Source organism: Abrus precatorius, unplaced genomic scaffold, assembly GCF_003935025.1.
Source record: "Abrus precatorius isolate BTA unplaced genomic scaffold, Abrus_2018 Scaffold7, whole genome shotgun sequence".
In the NCBI taxonomy this organism is placed as follows: Eukaryota; Viridiplantae; Streptophyta; class Magnoliopsida; order Fabales; family Fabaceae; genus Abrus; species Abrus precatorius.
Window position 1 is genome coordinate 3,999,827 of NW_020874417.1, and position 18,163 is coordinate 4,017,989.

The 18,163-nt window shown below is 33.1% G+C and overlaps 3 protein-coding genes and 1 non-coding gene across 4 annotated transcripts; all 4 read right to left on the reverse strand.

Moving 5' to 3' along the window:
* Nucleotides 1–6,411: 6,411 nt before the first annotated feature.
* On the reverse strand, nucleotides 6,412–8,612 carry LOC113870794 (peroxidase 21). Its single transcript, XM_027507255.1, has 5 exons — nucleotides 8,537–8,612; nucleotides 8,069–8,217; nucleotides 7,786–7,977; nucleotides 7,350–7,518; nucleotides 6,412–6,818 (listed from the first exon to the last, which is right to left on the reverse strand). The coding sequence occupies exons 1-5, from the start codon at nucleotides 8,610–8,612 to the stop codon at nucleotides 6,412–6,414; spliced, it is 993 nt and encodes a 330-aa protein (XP_027363056.1).
* A 3,838-nt stretch (nucleotides 8,613–12,450) lies between these two features.
* On the reverse strand, nucleotides 12,451–12,524 carry TRNAV-AAC. The gene has a single exon. It is a non-coding gene; the product is annotated as a tRNA-Val (tRNA).
* A 1,521-nt stretch (nucleotides 12,525–14,045) lies between these two features.
* LOC113870796 (serine/threonine-protein kinase Aurora-3-like) lies at nucleotides 14,046–16,205 on the reverse strand. Its single transcript, XM_027507261.1, has 6 exons — nucleotides 16,089–16,205; nucleotides 15,627–15,869; nucleotides 15,070–15,165; nucleotides 14,485–14,699; nucleotides 14,327–14,399; nucleotides 14,046–14,220 (listed from the first exon to the last, which is right to left on the reverse strand). Exons 1-6 carry the CDS (start codon nucleotides 16,203–16,205, stop codon nucleotides 14,122–14,124), a joined length of 843 nt encoding a protein of 280 aa, XP_027363062.1. The 3' UTR covers nucleotides 14,046–14,121.
* Nucleotides 16,206–17,051: 846 nt separating this feature from the next.
* On the reverse strand, nucleotides 17,052–18,125 carry LOC113870939 (polyubiquitin 11-like). The gene has a single exon (XM_027507516.1). The coding sequence runs from the start codon at nucleotides 17,983–17,985 to the stop codon at nucleotides 17,293–17,295; it is 693 nt and encodes a 230-aa protein (XP_027363317.1). The 5' UTR covers nucleotides 17,986–18,125; the 3' UTR covers nucleotides 17,052–17,292.
* Between the last annotated feature and the right edge of the window lie 38 nt (nucleotides 18,126–18,163).

Sequence of the window (18,163 nt, forward strand, 5' to 3'; positions counted from 1 at the left end):
AATAATTGATCATAAAATCATTTATTTAGATAAACAAAGGCTAATATATAATATTGTTAATATTTTCCAAACTGTTTTATACATTGACAATTACATAACATAAAAAAGATAGCCGCATTCTATATTCCAAACATAAACCTTGTATAACCTATTTAACCAATGAGAATCTTTATTTAATTTGATATAAAAATTCAAATCATAAAACCTATGTAACAAAGTATAAAATGTGTTGGGGTATCAAAGCAATGCGGAAGACTAAATCAAATTTAATTGGAAATAAAGAGAAGGAAGAGAATAATGGAAACAAGATTTTAACGTGGGAAAAATTCCAAATCAGAGAAAAAACCTACGGACGACGACGAGCAAAATAATTTTATTATGTAAAAGGGAGAGTACAAGAAGTCCTCTAAAATTATGAGGATAAAGAATAATAAATCACTATATTTTTCTCTCAATAAATACTCTCTCAAAATGGAATAAGAGTTACAAAATAACACTCAATTTTCTCTCAGTATTTTTTTTCTCACAGATCTGTGAATGATGTGCATAGCTCCCTTCGTTAATTCGTTGCCTTTTATAGGCAAAAAATTGCTACAGTAACTTTTCAAAATTTCAACATTGCTACATTAATTTACTGTAGCAAAATTTGACAATTCGATGCATTTTCGGACGGTGCCGACATAAATTAAATGTCTGCCAGTGTCAATTGAAAAACTGAGCCACAAATTAGCGGTGCCTACAAATTTTGACTAACAATCTTCACCTTGGATCAGTTTTGATAAATTGCTCGACGTCGTTTAAACCCCGAAGGGTGTTCAAGTGCTGTAGAGATCAACCAAGTCCAAGTAATGCTGGAACTTGGCCTTTGGAAGAGGCTTAGTAAACATATTAGCTGGATTCTCAGATGTATGAATCTTCTGAACCACGACTTCACCCTTAGCAACAATTTCTCGGATAAAATGATGTCTCACATCAATATGTTTTGTCCTGTTATGGTAGCGGTTATTCTTGGTAAAGTAAATAGTACTCTGACTATCACAAAACACAGTAAGAACATCTTGTGTAAGACCAAGTTCATTGATAAGACCTTTAAGCCAAAGAGCCTTTTTCACACCTTCTGTTGCTGTAACATATTCAACTTCAGTCGTAGACAATGATGGAAGTGACTGAAGCTGAGCTTTCCAACTAATAGCACAATTACAGAAAGTAAATATATAACTAGAAAGAGATCTTCTTTTGTCAAGATCGCTACCATTATCTGAATCAACAAAACCTGTAACTTCAGTTGTTGCATAATTTCTATCAAATACCAAGCCAATATCAGAAGTACCTTTGAGATTTTGAAAAATCCATTTTACAGCACTCCAATGATCCTTTCCAGGATTATGCATATACCGACTTACCATGCTAACGGCATATGCTAAATCAGGTCTAGTGCATACCATAGCATACATAAGACTGCCAACAGTACTAGCATAAGGAACGCGTGACATACGCTTCATGTCTTCCTCTGTCTCAGGACAAAGGTCAGATAATAACTTGAAATGTGCAGCAAGTGGAGTAGAAACAGATTTGCAATTAGACATATTAAACCTGTCAAGTACTTTCTCAACGTATTTTTGTTGAGATAGAAACAATTTACCAGCTTGACGATTCCTGCAAATCTCCATACCAAGAATCTTCTTAGTTGTACCCAATTCTTTCATTTCAAACTCATTATTGAGTTGAGTTTTCAATTTCCTGATCAGAGACTTGTCACGTGATGCAATCAACATATAGTAACAAGTATATGTAAGATTCATCAGGAAGTTTTTGAAAATAAATACAGTCGTCATATTGACTTCTGCAATAACCTTGCCCAATCATAAAGGAATCAAACCTTTTGTACCATTATCTTGGAGCTTGTTTGAGTCCATATAAAGATTTCTTCAATCGGTAGACAAGATGCTCCTTACCAAGAACAATAAATCCCTCAGGTTGCTCCATATAAATTTCCTCTTCCAGCTCTCCATGCAGAAAAGCTGTCTTAACATCAAGTTGCTCCAATTCCAAGTCAAATAAAGCAACAAAAGCAAGCAAAACACGTATGGAGGTATGACGAACAACAAGTGAGAAAATATCATTAAAGTCAATACCTTCCTTTTGACTGAAGCCTTTAACAACCAATCGTGCCTTGCATCTAGGATCTTCAACCCCGGAAATGTCGTCTTTCTTCTTATAGACCCATTTGCATTTCAAAGGTCGTTTGCTTTTGGGAAGCTCTATTAAACTCCAAATACTATTCTTATGAAGACTTTCAATTTCTTCATTCATAGCCACTAGCCATTTTGAAGAATCAGCACAAGAAACAGCATCAATATAGCTGGTTGGTTCAATGTCATCATTTATTTTTTGTACAACAGATAATGCATATGTAATTAAATTATCATCACAAGCATAATTTGCATATCTAGCTGGCTTAGTAATCGTTCTTCTTGGTCTGTTTTGGGCAATGGAATACTCCTCTTCCTGCGGCTGAATTGGAGAAGTGGTAATCTCATCAACATCATCATCACTACAAATATCAGTACTAGACTCATTGATAGAAGAAGATGGAACATCAACTTTAAGAGTTGTAGATTTCAACTCTAACTCACCTTCTCGCTAGTACCCTGCAGATTATTCGTACTAGTAGAAGAAATTATAGAAGATTGTTTTCCAGAATATAATAAAACATCCTCATTAAAAGTCACATCTCTACTGAGAATTAATTTTTGTGACTTAGGATTCCATAAACGATATCTTTTAGATTCAGATGCATAACCAAAAAATATGCACTTAACAGCTCTTGGAGCTAATTTGCCATCATTGACATGTGCATAAGCAGGACATCCAAATATTCTCAAATTGGAATAATCATCAGGATTACCTGACCAAATTTCTTCTGAAATTTTGAAATTAAGTGACGAGTGTGGAGAACGATTAACCAAGTAACAAGCAGTTGATACTGCTTCGGCCCAAAATTCATGTCGATGCCATAACCCAAAATTTGAGAGCATACAACGAGCTCTCTCAAGTAGAGTCCTGTTCATTCGTTCTGCAACACCATTTTGCTGGGGTGTTCTTGGAATGGTTTTATGTCTAGCAATTCCATGATTTGTGCAGAACTCGATAAAGTCACCGTCACAGAACTCCAATCCATTATCCGTTCTGAGCTTCTTGACTTTTCTCCCTGTTTGGGTTTCAACAAGAGTTTTCCACTTCTTAAAAGTGAGGAAGGTCTCATTTTTATACCTAAGAAAATAAACCCAAACTTTGCGAGAAAAATCATAAATAATAGTTATCATATAACGGCGTCCTCCATAAGAGGGAACTTTAGAAGGCCCCCAAAGGTCAGAATGAATATAATCAAGAATACCCTTTGTACGGTGAGTTGCAGTAGAGAAACTTACTTTTTTCTGTTTCCCAAAGACATAATGTTCGCAAAACTCTAACTTACCGATACCTTGATTACCAAGAAGACTTTGCTTGCTCAAAAGATGCATGTCTTTTTCACTCATATGGCCCAGGCGCATGTGCCATAATTTGGTGAGATCATTATCAAGCATAGAAGAAGATACAACTGTTGTACCTGTCACAACAGAACCTTGCAAGAAATATAAAGTACCAACTCGGTTACCTTTCAACAAAACAAGGGCACCTTTTGATACCTTTAGGACTCCACCTTCAGATGAATACTTGCACCCAAGAGATTCAAGGGTGCCAAGAGAGATGGGATTCCGCTTTAATTCAGGAATAAAGCGAACATTAGTCAGAGTCCTGACAACACCATCATGAGCCTTGATCTGAATAGTACCTATTCCTTCAACTTTGCATTGAGTATCATTAGCCATCAAGACAATACCACTATTAACTGGTTCAAAAGTGGTAAATAAATCTCTATAAGCACACATGTGGTATGTGCATGCAGAGTCAAGAAGCCACTTATTTTTGCTTCTCTTGTCAGAAGAGACAACAGATGCCATAACATCTCCATCAGAATCAGTCTCAATATTAGCAGCTTCAACAGGTTGTTTACCTTTTTCTTTCTTTTGTTTATTTTCTTCTTTTTTTTTAAGATAAAACAATCAAAAATTTCATGCCCATATTTTTTGCAATAATGAGAAGTAGTGTTGGATTTTCGTCCCCTAGATTTGGATCTACTCTTTTTGTGACTAGTACTCCCTTTTACTTGAGTTCTACCTCTAACACTTAGACCCTCACCCTTGTCCTTAGAATGGATTTCAAGATCAAATTTTTCTTTGGATAATAAATTAGATTTAATATCTTCAAAGGATAAGGTGTCATTATTACCATACAACATAATTTTTTTGAAGTGTTTGTAGGTAGAAGGTAAAGAGACAACCAACAAAACAACTTTATCTTCATCATCGATATTTTGCAGATCTATAATAATAGAATTAAACTCATCAAGATGAGATTGAAAGGGAGTACCTTCTATCATACAGAACGTATATAATCGCTTCTTGAGACGAAGCTTGTTGGCGAGGCTTTTAGTCATATACAAGGTTTCCAAATTTAACCACAATTCCGCAGCGGTGGTTACGTCGACCACTTCACGTAAAACCTCCTTGGACAAACAAAGTTGAATTGCTGAAAGCGCTTTTTCATCCAACTCGTCCCATTGCTCATCGGTCATGGAAGCAGATTTTTTTTACTTTCCATCTAAAGCTTTCTTTAATCCGTTCTGAGTGAGAACGACTCTCATTTGCACTTTCTAAATAGAAAAGCTAATCTTGCCATCAAACTTCTCAATGTCAAATTTTGTAGCGGTAGACATCTTTAATATTTTCAATTAAATAACCGCTCTGATACCACTTGTTAGGGTATCAAAGCAATGCAGAAGAGTGGATCGAATTTAATTGGAAATAAAGAGAAGGAAGAGAATAATGGAGACAATATTTTAACGTGAGAAAAACTCCAAATCGGAGAAAAAACCTACGGACGACGACGAGCAAAATAATTTCACTATGTAAAAGGGAGAGTACAAGAAGTCCTCTAAAATTATGAGGACAAAGAATAATAAATCACTATATTTTTCTCTCAGTAAATACTCTCTCAAAATGGAATAAGAGTTATAAAATAACACTCTCAATTTTCTTTCAGTATTTTTTTTCTCACAGATCTGTGAATGATGTGCATAGCTCCCTTCGTTAATTCGTTGCCTTTTATAGAAAAAAAAAAAAATGCTACAGTAACTTTTCAAAATTTCAACATTGCTACAGTAATTTACTGTAGCAAAATTTGACAATTCGATACATTTTCGGACGGTGCTTACATAAATTAAATGTCTGCCAGTGCCAATTGAAAAACTGAGCCACAAATTAGCGGTGCCTACAAATTTTGACTAACAAAATGTATAAGGTAGCTATACAAGAAGAATACAACAAAAATGATCTAAATTATACATAAGAAGATTATACACTTGTGATTAATGCAAGTGTTAACAAGTGTCACATGTAATATTATGTATAAGATTTTTATTTTCGGAGTGAAGTTGGATTTTGATCCTCTTTAACGAATTTTTTATTATATCAAATCCAATTTTAATTACAATGTTTTATTATTTTTAAATAAAAATTTATTAATTTTAATAGAATAATAGATTCCAGATCCTGTGTAAAGGTCTAACTTTTGTAGTAGAATTTTTCATTTAAATTTTGTGTATGAGTTTAAACAAAAATTAATTAGTAATAATTGAATTAGAATTATAAAATGCTTAATTAACTAATTTGATTTGACGACTATTCTGTGCATTTTTTATAACATAATTTTTTAAAAATTTGATTAATGCTTAATTAATTAATTTATATCAGACAGAGTAAAAAAAATTCAAATTTAATGATAAGTAACATATAACAATTTTTATTGTTGAATTGAACCGAAGGGTTGATATACTTATCATTATTATTAATTTTATTATTTTTGAATTGTTATTTTCTATTTACTTAATCAACTTGCAAACCTCCCTAACATATGATATGTTTGATGTTTAGTTATTTGATAATTGTATCTGAAAACATAACTTAGGTTAACTTATTTAGTATTGCATTAATTTTACATAATATTTTGATTAAATTTTTTTAGTAAAATTAGTTTATTTTATTATAAAAATTAATAAATTTAATGATAGATATACGAGATTAAAGGAAATATTTGTAAACATTTTTTTGGTCAACTGATTAGAACATGACAGGCTTTTTGTCCAAACATATATGAACTTAACTTGAAGCAAACATGGGCATATAAGGCTAGGCCCAATGGCTTATTATGGCACAGACTATGCTAACCCTGACCCACTACGTCGTTGCACACATATATTTAACTTGTGCATTACAATCTATGCAAAAAGGGTAGCTTATGCATATGATTCTAATTGGCAATGAGGTAGCGACAATCCTTTCTGATTTCTCCTTGATCTCCGGTGAGAGGGTTGTTCTCAGACAACAAGAGAATTGCCCTTGAGAACTGCTGGTTGAAATATTCATTATCATTGGCCATTTTTTGGACATAAGGTGAGGTTCTTGGGTCAGTGGCGAGTTCTTCATCCACAGTTAGAAGGCCCTTGTGTTGCAAGATGTTCTTGTAGTAGTTGTTGTCAATGATCATGGGCGTTTTCAGGTCATTCCTTGCGTACAAAACAGCCTTTGGATCGGGATTCGGTGTTGGGCACCTACGTTTCAGGTACTCAGCGTGTGCAGGGTCCAGTGTCTCGTCCACTGTCGGGTATAATCTCTGCACCAGATTCTTGCAGTGAACTCTTCCCACTGAGTGAGCTCCTGAATCAACCAACAAAACAGTTTAAATTTAACTCATCAAATAACTATTACAAAAAGACACTTTTTTAAAAAAAACTCAAGACTACAAATTAATAGTTTTTACCAGTTGATTTATATGTTTGATGCAGAAAAACACATACTTCAACTAAACATACATTAATTTTTAAAATAAAATTGTAAAAAAATAATTATTTCTTAATTTTATAAAATAACAATAAAAAATGAGTATCAAAATGTTGATTATATAATAGAAGCAGCAGAATAATTTAATTAGCGAAAAGGAATAAATTATACGATTAAGCTTCATATTAGTGGCCTAGTGTGACGTAATCATGACAGCTATACGACGAATTATAGTTTTTTTTTTCTGGGTTTGTGCCTAAAAGGTTAGGCATGTGTCCATATAAATTGCCCAAGGGAGTGTTAATTTCGTTTAAGTAATAAAAGGCACTTAGATTTATGTTTTGACTTTGGAAATAGGTGTCAGTAAGTTGATATGTAACAGAGCGTATGTGAATGAGAATTTTATACCCAAAAGAGCGACTGTGGCTTCAACGTCAATGCCAACAATGTCTTGAAAACGAGACAGCACTAAGGATATGGAATCATTGTGGTTTGGGAGAAAGTCTTCCACCACCGTTGCATAGCTTTCTTTGCTATCCCTTCTCCCTGTCTTCATTTCGATGCTTGGACCTCCTAACTACTCTCAGTAATATACATTAAAAATGTTCAAAAAACACGTTAAAAATACACAATTTAAGAAAAAAATTATGGAAGTAAACATGAATCTAAGTGCTTTAAACAAAAATCTAAACATGTTATAAATCATAAATTATTCTTGTAATCTTTTGGTCATTAATTTATTATTTACTTTTTTAATTCGTTGGTCAAACAAAAACATATTAATGTAATTAGAGAAATATAGATGCACACGATAAAACACTTGTATATATTTGATGAAACTGACCAAGACAATGGCATCTCTAGCAGAAAGGGCAACAATGTCAGCACATGAGACTGCGGAGGGGCATTCTTGTTCCACAGCCATTTTGATAGTGTTTACGTACTTGAAGTTCCTCATACCAAAACTTCTCTCAGACGTCTGCTCCGACACTACACCATTACGCACCGTCGCTAACAATAGTGATGCATCACATGACTGCATGGGAATCCAATTCATTAATTAAAATTATTTATCTTGCTATATATATGTGTGTACATTTCTTAATTTGAAACAATAAATCTTGTACCTTGACCATGCAATCATGGAAGAGATTTCTAACCCACGAAACCGCAGTGTTTCCATGCTTGTTATACAGCTGTGTGACTTGTTGCTTTATGATCTCTTCCGCTTTTGGGCAGCTGTTGGAGTAGTAATTCAACTGAAGTTGGCCCTTCCCTATATGTATATACATATATACACACTTGACATTAAAAAATAACTAGTGCAACTTCTATACACACACACACATATATATATATATCATTATATTTAATAATGCGTAGGACTAATGAATATTGAATGTCCATGATCAATTGAGTAATACCTTTCAACTTTGATAAAACATATAATTATTAAGTCAAGAAAATCGAATGTGTACGTTTCTATCCATAATGTGTACCATATTATATCCAAATTGTCAGGTTACAAAGAAAGTAGAAAAAAATTAACCAAAGAGTAATAAGTAGAAAATTAGATGCATATATAGCTAGCGTACCCAAATGAAAGTGTAGGAGAAGCAATAAAAGGAAGAAACAGATATTAGAAGGAAGCATGGTGGTAGTGTTGGCCATATAATCGATCCCTCAAGTTGAGTTGGTGAATTGTGATGTGAGAGGGGGAAATTGGAAGGCTTTAAATAGAGGTGTGTTTGAGAGAATAACCCAATTAGCTTGGTTTGGAAGAGTAGAACTAAAGCCTCCGGCCGGCCGGTGCACTCTCCACTACGCAACTTTCTTTGACCTTTGATCCAGCTCATGGACCCACTCAAACTCCACATATACATGCACTGCTGCAACTAGGGCTTATATTATGGATTATGGATAAAGGGAGTGTTTAAAAGAACTTAAGACTTCTTTGTAGGTTTTTTTTTTTAATTCATTTTAATCAATTTTTATATATAATTTTTCAATTTATGTGTATAAATTTCATAGTTAATTTTATGGTATAAATTTTTTATGTAATATTAATTTATTGAATAAGCACATATTTAATTAATCGTTATCTAAACACACGTGTCTAGAATATAATGCTTCATCATATTCACTATTAGTTATTGGTAAAATAAAATCCTTGTTTAATCAACATATAAATTGACAGTGAATAGAAAAAAAAAGTTATAATAATGATCCGGAGACGAAACAAGAATTGAATCGATTAGAAGAGTCTTTGCTATATAGGTTGAGAGCTTCTTGCCGGAAAGGATTTGATATCAAACTCCCAAGTTTATCACCATTATCAAAGCAATGATTAATTATGATATTCACAATTTAATCAGGCATAGTTGTTTTCGGTTAATTATTAGTACAAATGCATTGCTGATTATCTGGACCAGGGATAAGGCAGAAGGTTGAGGAGATTATCAGTGTATATAAATATGTTCAAATATATATATTGTTCTTACTTGGAAACATTAATATATATATATATATATATATATATATATATATATATATATATTGTTCCTACTTGGAAAACACTAATCTTTAAGTCTCTAATCTGCAGTGATGACGTCTTTTTAGTTGTTGCTGGCGTGAGAAAGGTACCTGCAAAAGGCACTCCGATGTTGAAGTCAAGATTCGGTTTTGAACAATAAATGTAATATAATAATGAAAGTCAACCCTTTACATGTATTTCCTACCTTCCTTTTATAGGCATTATTACGGGCTAATGTGTCTACCTTTAATATATATATATATATATATGGTGGTCTCAAATTTTTATGTATGCGATATTCCTATTTGTTGCATAATATGGCAAGTGATCATACGGTGATATGCATGATCCTGTGCAAAAGATCAATATGTCTAACTAAAGACTTTTTGGGAAGGTTGGAATGGCGATGCCCTAACCCCAAAAACATAATTTAATAATTTACATATTGAATTATTATATTGATTCACTTTGAATAGTTTTAAAAAGATTTGACTTTCATATTTTGAGCAGCTAATTAAGGGGAAACAATAATCTTGGGATTTGAAACATGAAATAAATTAACAAAAATTAGTAGTTGAAATTTTGTCAATTAAGTCCTTTGCCTTATGTAATTACTAAATTAAAAAATCCAATAATATTAAGTTTAAGAGACGTTCTGGCCATTCATCTTTAAGGTATTTGCCACTATGATGTTAAGTGGTAACGAATTAAAAACAAACAAAGAAAGTAACTCAATGAGTACAAGATGTTAGGAAGATAATAGCCTCTCAAATTGGAGTACCATGTCATTCCTCATTACTAGTGGTACCAATTATATTCACACAGAAATTGCTATTTACCAACTACAAAAAAAACACCTGGTTCTTATTAAAGCATATAAGAGTAAGGACCATTGACATTTTGTGACCAATTGTGGGATCATATGTTTTCATTTTTTTAGAACCGACTGTTTGTGGTTGGAAGTTTGAAGTTAACATGTATTAGCTTTGTTATATCTTTTCATAAGATTGTTATCTTATTTCTAAAGTCAATATTAAATAAAAATATTTCTGTATTTATTATTTTAAAAATACAAAATTCAATGATTAAAAAAATTATAAACATAAAAAGGTAAGAGAATTATTCAACATTATCTTATGGTTCTAGAGGTTTTCATAAGTTATATATTCTAGGTGTTTGTTTGCACGGGAAGCTTAAAAGGAAAAGAAATTGCTGTCCAGATAGCTTAAATCTTGCAAAATATTTTAATTAACTTAATCTTTAGCGTTTTAGTTTTCTTACTCATAATGATTTCATAGAAGTCATATACCATTTGTCTGATGTGTAAGAGAATCACAATCTATATATATATATATATATATATTACCCGTCAAGTCTTAATAATTTAAATGTCTCAATTATTTAAGCAGCTCGTCACCAATGATAATTTTTTTTAAGTCCATTAATCTAATATTGAGGATTTCTTATAACTAAAGAAAAACAATTAAATTAATCTTGATCTTTTGCATCGTTAATGATAGGCTGTGACTAGACCGCTTCATCGTGTCGACGGGCATCGGAAGATTTGTTATTTAATCTATTGCTTTGTTATTGTAATACATACAGATAATTTATATGATTTAGTTAATTCTTTCTTTACATCATTATTTATATCTTTATTGTTGAATAATCAAATTATATATACAAAGCTACTTCTTAATATACGTGTACTATATTTCTTTTTCCAAAATAAATAATATTATAATATCAATGAAACGTATAAAAATCATTTCTTAAATTTAAATTAGTGAGTGCAGCACCCAGCAGTGATTGGCTAGATTCTTTACTGAAAAACAAATAAGTTAACGATGATTAAACTTGTTTTCATTAGCATAATTTTTAAATCTCTTCAAATATATGTAATTGAATGGTCAATTAAATCAAACATTAAGTAAAAAATAAACAATATAATTGAATTACAAAATCTAAAGTAAGATTAAGTAAAACAAAATCATACAAGGTCCAAATATATTAACTTACGAAATTCAACCAAACATAACAAAGAAAAAAGAAAAAAGAGATAGAAGGTGTTAGCAACTTGCAATATGTTCTAACGTAATCTTAAAATCCAATTCAAAAAGAAAATTAAGGAAAATGGTAAAATAACAAAAGATTACATAAATAACAGCCCATAGCCTTTATATAGACTTCTGCAATACTAACATGAGGACATTGGAAGTTGAATATTTCAACTCACATCTTCTAAAACGTTCCACAAAGTTCAATGTGAAAATATTCATATTTGAATGTTTAGTTTTACGATATTACTGACCTTTTTTTTTCTCTACATCATCATCATGCTGCAACATAGCATTTTTCTCATACTTCTTATAATTATTACACCAAAAATACACAATTAATCTCAAATTTTACTTTCAAATACAACTCATTTTCATCTTTTACTTGTAAAAAGCTTTTGTGAAAGAAAAAAGAAGCTATTTTAGTTTATTTTCATGCTTTTTATTTCTTAACTATTTTACTTTTCTACATAATTAGCTACATAAGTTTACTTACAACGTGGATTTAACATGAGGTTAAAGTTAATTTACTTTCAGTGATTTGGATGTGGCTAAAGCATTCCCTGAGTTTTGACTATGGAGATAGAGATCATATCCCTTGTCTTGTAAGGTCTTTCTTCATCTTCAAAAAATTAATAAATTAACCTAATTAATTATATATTTATGTGCATATAATTTTTAAACAATATATTATATTTAAAATAATACTAATAATAATGAGTACATTTTTATAGACCCCATCGCTTCTAAATTTAATTTTTAAACTAATAATAAAATTTTTATATCTAAAACCCTAATCATGCTACTAACTTTTTTATACTAATAGATAACTATATAATTACAACTTAAAAAAATTTTGTTGGTACAAAAAAGTTGATGCATATCATTAACATTGCATATTATCAGCTAAATTGAAAAATGGCGTCGCCCGGACTCGAACCGGAGACCTTCAGTGTGTTAGACTGACGTGATAACCAACTACACCACGACACCAATAGAAGGTAGTTTTCATATTTTATTATATATTCTTTTGATAATAATTTTTGATGATTCGAGGAACCCTCCTACTGAAAATTTTATGGTGTATATTACATTTTAGGTCCAAAATAACTGGGAGCTGTGAAACTTCAAGCCTTAAAATTTATGCCACAGCACAGTAGCAGCAAGTAGTGTTGGCCTTTGAAACATATGGTACTTCTCAGGTATTATTGTTCTTACTTTTCCATCAAAACATATGGCATTTCCAAGTGATGTTTAAATAACATGATAAAAACAAGCCCTAGTTAAAAGTCTAAGATTCATGGATTTGGACACAAAAGGCAAATATCAACAACCACTTTTATAACAGCACAACCAGTAACAGCTTCTGCGTTAACATAGCTTGGATTCTACACTCAATGTGTTACCAAATGCACATATACTAACTGATCTTAGATAAATAATCCCTCCCTATCACTTTATCTCATCCAACAACCACCCTTGAATCTTGTAAATTCTATCAGATTTTACTAATTTTTCTGGCTATCCAACGCCATTCAATCTGCAATAATCAGAGATGGTGAAACTTCAAGACTAGTAAATGTGCAAACAATCACAAGACACATTCATGTGACCATTAATAAGGCACTCCAAACAGTCACGCAACTTCTAAGTTCTGATACAGCATGAAGTGAACGAAAGAGAAGGGCATTCCACTGGTTTGTAGAATCTAATATCAACTAAAATATCCATGAATTATTTACACAAATAAAAGGGGATAAAAACAATAGAATTTGTATTGAGAAAAGGCATGAGTTAATAAAACATGTCAGTTCTCAACAATTCATGGTAATGGACTTTTATTTTATTCTTTTTAAATTTTTTATAAAACACCCGTCTTTAATCTTCTCATTTTCAGATATCAGATAAACAGGAAGTGCAGAAAGAGAAAAAGAATCTTCACTGATCCACCCGTTGCTCCCTTAATTTTAGGGATTTTTTGAGGTAGACAGCACAATTTTTGTTCCTCTGTTTGAAAAACAGTGAAAGAAATCGGATAACGATAATACAGGTAAAATATTGGACTAACTCGCTTTTAGTTTTAGAATTGCAACACCCTTTTAAGCCGCTCAGTTAGAATTAGAATCCATATTTCATCATGAACAGAAAATATCCTAAATTGACAGTTGTCAGAATTGAATTATAAAATCATGTTTTCATTTAAATTCTTTAAAAGAAAGATAAAATATCAACATTGTTCGCCTTTATTATTCAAAGTTCAAACAATCACCACTTGAGAATTACTAATTGAAGAGGAAATATTTAATCTGAGCTGTCACATTCAGTACTCGAATTAAGTCAGAAGCTGTCAAAATATTTGTACAAATCTTTCGTAAGGCCTGGTTTAGTTGCACAAGGAACTGCAAGAAATTTCACCTACAACTATTACAAATAGGCAGATGTACAATCCTAATCCTCACAGCGAGTTTTCAACTTGATGATAGACTTGAACACTGCAAAACACTTATATGCTGGCATTTTAATACATCATATACAGAATTCAATCTTAATCCCTCGTGGCCATAGCCAAAACATGTGACAAAAGTTGATACTACTTGCAGATAACCATAAGATCTGCATTCTTTATTATCCAAGGATGCTCCATTATCTTCTGAAGAGAGAGCCTTCGTGAAGAGTCTTTCACCAGGAGCTGCACCCAATATACAGATTGATGTCAGAAAAATAAGTAAACAAATGATTTTTTCACTGAAAGAATTTGCTTTGGGTAGGATACGAATACTCAGATATGAACTTACCCGACTAATAAGATTTTTGGCATCTAAAGAAACACAAGGGGTGGAAGGGAATGTTAGGTCAACCTTCATTATCCTACACAAAGCTAAATATATTACATACACATTAAAAGAGCAACATTTATTTAACTAAACATACGAAGGCCCGCACACTTCCATACCTTTTGAAGGTATCAGCTTGACTCTCAGCCTCAAATGGAGGAGCACCATAGAGGAACTCATAACACAGGATACCCAGAGTCCAGTTATCAACTGCAAAGTCATGAGCTTTGCTTTCAACCATTTCTGGTGCTAAATAATCCAACGTTCCACACATGGTATGTCTTTTGCTGCTAGACTGTACAGACCAACCAAAGTCCGCAATTTTAAGACGACCCTGCAATCAAGTAATAATTTTAGTCTAAAGCTTCTTTCATTTAGACTTCTTTTTTGGCATAGGAGCGGGGCAAGGAAGAGCATTGGAGAGCAAAAGGTAACAAGTATGACAGATAAAATTCCATCCGAACAACTGTGAAAATTTCATGCATGAGAGTTAAGTTTTCAAAGATTACCAAAAGGGAGAATGTGGCAGAAAACAGGACTGAATTGAAGTGCACGATGTTTTATATTTAATATTAATCTTCTGTGACTATTCAATTTCTAACGGCTTGTTGCCATAAGTTAACACAGTGCAGAAAAATAAATTGTTAGCAGAAGAAAAGCAAGGAAGGTATAAGAGGGAGGAAAATAACGATACTTTAGCTTACCTCATGGTCGAGTAACAAATTTTCGGGCTTGATGTCCCTATGAATAACATGCTTCTCGTGACAATAAGCCAACGCCTTTGTGAGGCTCAACATATACTAGAATTTTCAAAATAAAAAGAAGAGTTAGAGTCTTCGTAATAAGAAAGACTTGCCTCAAAATAAAGGAGAAGAAAGAAGCATAGAATAGAGGGTCTATTTTTTAATCTCAAAATAACGTAATTCCATGATGCAAAAAAATTATTTTTTTTTAAATTATTATTTGCTTTTGAGAAAAATCCTAAAACAATTTTATGATCTTTTCATTTTTAAACAATGTATAATTATCATAATCACTACATACGAAAGTTTCCAATCAATTTCTCTGTAATTCCATATTCCACAGCATGCCATTACAATTAGTTCAACCGCTGCAGTCATCATCATTAACTTCTCATTATTTGATATCAAAAAATTTATTCTCTATGAGTTATGCTTTGTAGTCTGAGGAAATGCCTTAACTAGAACCAATGAAAATTTCTGAAATTAAAACAAAAGCAGATACTTGAGAAAAGGATTACCGTAGCAGCTTGCTTCTCAGTGAGATGACCCTTTTTTCTTAGCTCCTTGTAAAGCTCTCCATTATGAGCATACTCAAGAATCAAGAAAACACGCTCGGCATCATGGAACCAACCATAAAGACGCAGGATGTTGGGGTGTCGAAGATTGCTTTGTATCTCCATCTCTCTCTTCAGTTGATCACGAATTCTGTACTTATCAATTTGTTCCTTAAATATAACCTTCAATGCCACAACAAACTTGCTCTGAAAATCAAATTCAAATTCAAATACATAAACCATCCAGCAAAAATCTGCACCTCAAGTAAGTAACGAAGATGAGTGTTCATTCAAGAAATTTTCATATAAAGCATTAAGTAAGTGAACATTTAAAATTTTCAGGTAGTTGAAAACCTAACATGTATGGAGAAGCTGGAATAATATGAAAAATGGAATGAAAATAGAAAGAAAGTGTGAATTGGGAACCTTGAGTTCTCTGGCGACGTAGACTCTGCCAAATTTGCCCCTACCGAGAGGTTTACCGATCTCGAAGTCTTCGAGGGACCAATGCCGCTTTGAGTTTTCTTCTTCTGTTGAATCCATTTTCGCTGCCAAGAGAGATGGGAGAACTTCGTTGTGGTTTCTCTCGGATTTTGAATTTCTTCCAAGGCGCCAAGAAATGAAACCACCTCCTCTGCTCAATCAAAGCGACAGAGGTTGTTCTGTCGTTCATGGATTAATAAGGAACTGCCACGACGACACCACGGGATAACTCTTATGTCACCTTGGTAAACGACGACACGTTTAAACTAAAAATTTATTAGGCGGTTAGAAGGGTACCGATTTCCTTTATTGACCTATTATAACTTGACACGTTCCTTTAACTGAAGCTGAAATGTCTTTTATTATCATTTTTGTTTAAAATTTTTTTGTTGAAGTTACTTGTCTTATTTAAGGAGATATAGTTTTTGTCTAAGCGTCTAATGTGGTTAATTTTATTTAAATTCTTTTAGTAGAAGATTTAAATAATAATAATAATAATTTTTTACATTCTAATTTTATTATATCTCATTTTATTTTTTTTCCCAATCACCTCTTTTGTGATAAATTTTAGTATTTCACCCCAAGTTTCACCCTTAGGATATCAGAATATCTACGTTCAAGAAATTGTTACACAACAATAATGGAGTTGGTTTTATAATATTGAATTGAATAGAATAGATTATCTTAAATTAGTTTGTGCTGAGTTATTTGCATGATTTTATATCCTTAGCATGGCAATAGTTTAATTGATACCGGTAGAAATGTGCTTAGGTTCTTCCTTCTTCGTATTTATTCCTGACTAAATTTTATTATAGCATATCCATGTTTATCTCAAACACATGTCGAATTTTCAAGCGAGCAAGAATGCATTGATGATTGCATTTACGTTTCAAACTGATCAAAAAATTATATGCAGCTTTATAAGTGAGAAATGAGTCACAAAATTTCACAACGTTCTTTACGACGTGTGAACGAGATTCACTCTTTCTGTATAGGAAAGACTAAAATCTTCTGTAGATCCACATTAAATTAAAAAAATTAACATAGAAACGGAGACAATTAGCAATTAATCAGGAGTATTATTTATATAAAACTTAGAAAGTATAGTTGGAACTGAAATGAAAATACACATCATTAACAAGATGATTCAATCACGGCCACCACGGAGCCTAAGAACAAGGTGAAGAGTGGATTCCTTCTGAATATTATAATCTGCAAGAGTGCGTCCTTCCTCAAGCTGCTTCCCTGCGAAGATCAAACGCTGTTGGTCCGGTGGAATCCCTTCCTTGTCCTGAATCTTCGCCTTCACATTATCAATAGTATCAGAACTCTCAACCTCGAGGGTAATCGTCTTTCCTGTAAGCGTCTTCACGAAGATCTGCATTCCTCCACGTAGGCGAAGCACCAGATGGAGCGTCGACTCCTTCTGGATGTTGTAATCGGCGAGGGTTCTTCCATCGTCCAATTGCTTTCCGGCGAAGATCAAGCGCTGCTGATCCGGCGGAATGCCTTCCTTGTCCTGGATCTTGGCCTTGACGTTGTCGATGGTGTCGGAGGACTCGACCTCGAGCGTGATGGTTTTGCCGGTTAGGGTTTTGACGAAGATCTGCATGCCGCCGCGGAGGCGGAGGACGAGGTGGAGTGTGGACTCCTTCTGGATGTTGTAGTCGGCAAGCGTGCGACCGTCTTCTAGCTGCTTTCCGGCGAAGATGAGGCGCTGCTGGTCTGGTGGAATGCCTTCCTTGTCTTGGATCTTCGCCTTGACGTTGTCGATAGTGTCGGAACTTTCCACCTCCAAGGTGATGGTCTTGCCGGTTAGGGTTTTCACGAAGATCTGCATGGTGATTGTGGTATTCGGTAAGCGCAAGAAGAAGATTGGGGGGGTTCTGTTTTTGTGGACTACAATTGAAGATGGCAATTGAGGGATGGTGGATGAGAAAGAGGAGGGGGTTGTTTATATAGGGTTCATAGAAGAATCTAGAAGCTTGTTTTCCTTGAGGAAGGATTAAGAAAAGTAA

What these genes read in the sequence shown, in the direction of transcription:
- LOC113870794 (XM_027507255.1), bottom strand. Translation starts at nt 8,612, where the DNA reads ATGGCCAACACTACCACCATGCTTCCTTCTAATATCTGTTTCTTCCTT. An exon ending in TCTCCTACACTTTCATTTGG is followed by an intron (nt 8,218 to 8,536) that starts GTACGCTAGCTA and finishes ATATACATATAG; the next exon opens with GGAAGGGCCAACTTCAGTTG. An exon ending in AGCCACAGTCGCTCTTTTGG is followed by an intron (nt 6,819 to 7,349) that starts GTATAAAATTCT and finishes TGGTTGATTCAG; the next exon opens with GAGCTCACTCAGTGGGAAGA.
- LOC113870796 (XM_027507261.1), bottom strand. Translation starts at nt 16,205, where the DNA reads ATGGATTCAACAGAAGAAGAAAACTCAAAGCGGCATTGGTCCCTCGAA. An exon ending in CTGAGAAGCAAGCTGCTACG is followed by an intron (nt 15,166 to 15,626) that starts GTAATCCTTTTC and finishes TGAAAATTCTAG; the next exon opens with TATATGTTGAGCCTCACAAA. An exon ending in CAAGCTGATACCTTCAAAAG is followed by an intron (nt 14,400 to 14,484) that starts GTATGGAAGTGT and finishes AGCTTTGTGTAG; the next exon opens with GATAATGAAGGTTGACCTAA.
- LOC113870939 (XM_027507516.1), bottom strand. Translation starts at nt 17,985, where the DNA reads ATGCAGATCTTCGTGAAAACCCTAACCGGCAAGACCATCACCTTGGAG.